Genomic DNA, 5,143 nt, shown 5'->3' with positions numbered 1-5,143 from the left:
AATTGATCAGTGAATGAATAAATGTTCATTAAGCACCTTCTACATGTCGTGTACTTTGCTAAAAGCTGTGGATAAAACAAGAGGCAAAAGAAGACATTCCCTACCCTCAATCAGTTTGCAATCAAATGAACTAAAGGAATAAAAGGAAAATGGCAGAGAAAACATGCTTGCCCTGGAGTTAAGAGAGACCTACATTTAAATACTTCATCATTTATCAGAAGTGTAAATGTGGATAAGTCATTTAATCTCTCCAAGGCAGTATTTTCTGATGTGCATGATTTGCATAACATAGCAATTACTTAGACAACTGGTGTGAGGAATTAATGACAAAATATGTTTTATAAACTTTAAAACACTAAGTAAATTTCAATTACTATTAACTTCTGGAAGAAATTTACCATTTCCTTGGCTGGCATGAAATATCGGTGTTAGCTCTCAGTAAATCGTGAGGGACTCTACCTTAACTAGTAGTGAGATCTGGGAAGCATCATCATGGCTTCTTTCTCACTGAAGCCACTCATTTCTCTCAGACAAACATGGGATCAAATTTTGTTTTATTCAGAGACTGAAAGCAGCAGGAGAAAAAATGAAATAAGGATTAAAGATAGATATATCCTAGTGTTAGTCACTCCTTGAGGGGTTAGAAGAATGTCAGAGATAGAATTTCATCAACACAGAATCCATAACTTATGACATCATTTTGAATTATAATCTCAATACCAAAATTTCCAAGACTAGTAGAGTTTGCAGAAGTTAGACTGAGGTCTTCCCTCCTGGCTCCACTGTTTCTCACTTTGGTAAGCTTAGGAACAGTATATTGAGACAACAGTATATTAAGAGACACAGTTGGGAAAACAAATGGACCCTGAGGCTTCAAAAGATAGTAATCCATCATTAATTGGTGTTCCTTAGCCTATAATGAACTTTCCCAGATTTCTGGGCAGAGCTCTGAGAGAAACAAGTGAATAAAGTTACCACAGCCTACGAGATCACTGAAACAGAAATCCCCTCCATTATGTCTGCAACCATTGGTCTTGAACAGCTCCAGGCATGAGAATGCAGTGTGAGTCCCACTATTGATTCTCATCATAAAAATGCAAGCTTTCATTATTTTAATGTTGTAATTATAACAATGCCTTCATAATTTCCAAAAATTTCTTATCTCAACTAGAGTCCTGTAAGAAACACTCCCTAATCCCTTAGGTCTATACATCTAATCCTCTTGTACATACATAAGGATACACAAGAACACCCAGATCTTTTCTAGCACAATGACACCAGAGCCTTGTCCAACGTCCTGACATGCAGCAGGCACACATTTCTTTCTTTTTTTTTTTGGTAGATAAATTTACTACCCAGACTACTTGCTCTGTTACATACCCTACATCTTCCAGAGTACCTTGAACACCATGGTTCTTTACCAGGGCTCACCTGCAAGAACAGCATCATCCCAATGTACAGAAGACTGACACACTGAGAACCAAAGATCAGTCAACATATTTACAGGGGAGATCAGTTAAGGAAGTGCTGCCAGCTGCTGTTAATCTAGCCCTAAGCTATCATAACTCATCCCTCTAGAACTCTTCTCTACTATTAATAAATTCTGTTTCAACCTAAATCTTTCTTGTTATATTTCTTCTATTTTCTGGTGCTCACCCAAACCTAGCATTCTCCTGAAGACACAACTTCTTTGGGTATCCTTTTCAAGGATTTAAGTGCCTTCTTACACACCTTCTAATACACAGGACCAGGAAAATTTAATGTATTATTTGCTTGTCCCTGCCACTTCCCAATTTTCAGACTATCCCTCTCATTCATCAACTATTTTATAGTGATCTGTGCTGCTGACAACTAAGGATCTCCAATTCACTTTATCTCTTCTCCAATAAGTTCAGTGCCTGACATTCATACTTCTTTTCTACCCCTTCTCCTCCCTCCCTTGAATCCTCAGGCCTGCCAGTTACTGAACTTCCTCAGTTTTCTGACCTATGAATTCAAGTACTTCATTCATGAAAAAATATTATTCATTACTTAGATACTGCCCAAGATTCCCAACCCCCAACTCAAATAAATTGGTCTCAGATGCCAGAATTCCTAGGTAAAGCACTGGGATTATGTCCTGAAAAGATCAATAAATAAAATGAAATAGAAGAGAAAATAAAAAGAAACTAATTGAGAGCAAGAAGAAAATGTCAATGGCTTCCTCTGAGAAAAGAGTGGTCCCTTATGAGATGAGTCCCAGTGGAAACCTCTGTCTGTGAATTACTAATGAGCTCCCAAGAATCTTATGAACAGCCATAAAAGCCTCAAGTTACATCATCAAAAACTGCACTGACACAGACAAACAGTTTCTTTCCCTATGGCTGAAGAGGATACTCTAGATAAAATCACAATTAGAATAATCATCTTCAGATCAAATCAATTACCAGAGCATTTCAGAGACTAAGTTCTGTGTCCTAATTCCCATGAATATTAAAACTATTAGAAGGCTCTATGACAGGACTATAATAACCTTCACAGAAGACATTTACCTGCTAGGAAGTGAGTAAAGAGACTCTGAGATCCAACGCAGGAGGGTGAGCATTTGATTAATTTGAGATTATTCTTCCTCTAAGTAGAAATACATCGAACCTCAGGACTTTGCCAAAGAAAGGGCTTCTCCACATTCCATTCTACTCATCTCTGACAGTGGCATTGGGCTGAAGACTAGAAACAGGTGGCTGAAAAAAATAAGAGACTTTGGAGGTATGGATAACTACAACTCAGAATTATAAAATTGCAGAATTTTCGAGTTGCAAGGGACCTTCCATCTGTTCTAAACCATGCCACATGATCTCCCCCCAACACCCATTGCAACAATGGTGGTCATTCAACCTCTTCTTCAGACATGCAGTGAGGGGGAGCTCACTCCTGCCCAGGCAGCCCAGGTTACCATAGGCTACTTACAATTGTTATACATTCCATCTTACATTTGCCTCTTTGCAACTTTCATGCATTACCCTTGGGCACTAACTGAATGAGTGGAATCCCTTTTACATACCCAACCTTTATAAACACACAAAAACAATTATCACATACCATTGGTCCTCTCTTCTCCAAGTTAAAATTTTGCAAGACATTCAAATTATCATTTTATGGCATGAATTTAAGATCATTCATGACCTTCATTGTCGTTTTCTGTTTGTTCTCTACTTTGCCAAGGTCCATCCCCAATTATGGAAAGCAGAACTGGACAAAAATCCTAAGACATGGTTTGAGCAAGATAGAATACAGTACAATTATCACCTCCTTATTCCTAGAGTCTATGACTCCCTTCATGTAACCAAAGATTACATTAATTTTTGACTGTCACAACATATTGCTGTCATACTGAATTTATACTCTATTAAGAATAACAGATCTTTTTCAAGCAAACAGATTTTCAACATACCTCTATATTGTTGCAGTCTTGAAACTAATGTTTTTAAATATTGTGAATGATTTTACATTTATCTTTATTAAATTTCATCATATTACATTCAGCCTGTTGTCCTAACCTGTCATGTTACTTTTAAAAATGTGTTGATCAAACTGCAAGTTAGTGATCGCTCCAAGATTTATCATGTTTAAACTTCATATGCATAACATCGATGTTTGTATGTAAGATATTGATAAAGATGATCCATGAATTTTGATATTAATATCAAATATTGATCAACAAATACTTTGTCAAATTTAGGTACATGGTATCTGAAGCTTTGCCCCATAGGTGGGTTGTGGATAAGGAGACAAAAAAAAGATAACTAAAAGTAGAAATGATAATTTTACTGTTCTTTCTGAGCTCTCAACTGAGACTTGTAATAATGAGGACTTTTTTTCCTTTCACATGAACAGGTTCTTTTCTCCTCTTACTCAGCACTCAGAAAGAATGGCTACAGCAAATTATTCACTAGTGACTGAGTTTATCCTTACAGGACTGACAGATCAGCCAGAGCTCCAGCTGCCTCTCTTCCTCCTATTCCTTGGCATCTATGTCATCGCTGTGGTTGGGAATCTGGGCATGATCATACTGATTAGACTCAGTTCCCCTCTTCACACTCCCATGTATTGTTTCCTTTGCAATTTGTCCTTCATTGATCTCTGTCAATCAACTATCATCACTCCCAAAATGCTAGTGAACTTTGTGTCAGAGAAGAATACTATTTCCTACTCTGAGTGCATGACCCAGTTCTATTTTTTTGTCATTTTTGTAATTTCTGAGTCTCAAATGTTGGCTGTGATGGCATATGACCGCTATGTTGCTATATGTCATCCCCTTCTTTATAGTCTTATGATGTCTTATCAGATATGCTCATGGTTGGTGAGTGGGGTGTATGCATTGGGCCTCGCTGAGGCCACAGTTCACACAGGCTGCTTGCTTAGAGTACTCTTCTGTAAGGAGAATGCTATCAATCATTACTTCTGTGATCTCCCTCCACTCTTGAAGCTCTCTTGTTCTAGTACCTATGTGAATGAAGCTTTGAATCTGGCCTTCAGTTCATTTAATGTCCTTTGCCCAACTCTGATCATTATTTGCTCTTATGTCTTGATCATTGCTAGCATTTTAAAAATTCAATCCACTGAAGGCAGATCAAAAGCCTTCAGGACCTGCAGCTCTCATATTATAGCAGTTGGTGTCTTCTTTGGCTCTGGTGCATTCATGTACCTGCAGTCATCTTCATCTAGCTCCATGGATCAGGGGAAAGTGTCCTCTGTCTTTTACACTATTATAGTGCCCATGCTAAACCCCCTAATCTACAGTCTGAGAAATAAGGATGTCAAAAGTGCCTTGAATAAACTTATAGAAAGGTGGATAGGGCACCGGCCCTGAAGTCAGGAGGATGTGAATTCAAATCCGGCCTCAGACACATAACACTTACTAGCTGTGTGACCCTGGGCAAGTTACTTAACCCCAAATGTGTAAAAAAGAAAAAAAAGAAGTTATAAAAAGAGCATTCCAGTGAAAGGAGAAATATTAGAATAGCCAGTTAATGGGTTTAGTGCATGCTGAAATGGAGAGAGAGAGAAAGAGAAGAGAGACAGAGAGAGAGAGAGAGAGAGAGAGAGAGAGAGAGAGAGAAGAGAGGAGAGAGAGAGAGAGAGAGGTCCTGGTTCCTGTATATAG

General features: G+C 38.1%; 1 protein-coding gene across 1 annotated transcript; it reads left to right on the top strand.

Annotated features, from left to right (window-relative positions):
- Window positions 1-3,904: 3,904 nt before the first annotated feature.
- LOC110218074 (olfactory receptor 8G50-like) lies at window positions 3,905-4,849 on the top strand. The gene has a single exon (XM_021000621.1). It carries the CDS (start codon window positions 3,908-3,910, stop codon window positions 4,847-4,849), a length of 942 nt encoding a protein of 313 aa, XP_020856280.1. The 5' UTR covers window positions 3,905-3,907.
- The last annotated feature ends 294 nt before the right edge of the window (window positions 4,850-5,143 follow it).

The sequence above is a fragment of the Phascolarctos cinereus genome, unplaced genomic scaffold, assembly GCF_003287225.1.
Source record: "Phascolarctos cinereus isolate Bilbo 61053 unplaced genomic scaffold, phaCin_HiC Scaffold_726;HRSCAF=1367, whole genome shotgun sequence".
NCBI lineage: Eukaryota > Metazoa > Chordata > Mammalia > Diprotodontia > Phascolarctidae > Phascolarctos > Phascolarctos cinereus.
The sequence above is the reverse complement of the archived record's forward strand: the minus strand, read 5'-3'. Positions and strand labels throughout refer to the sequence as shown.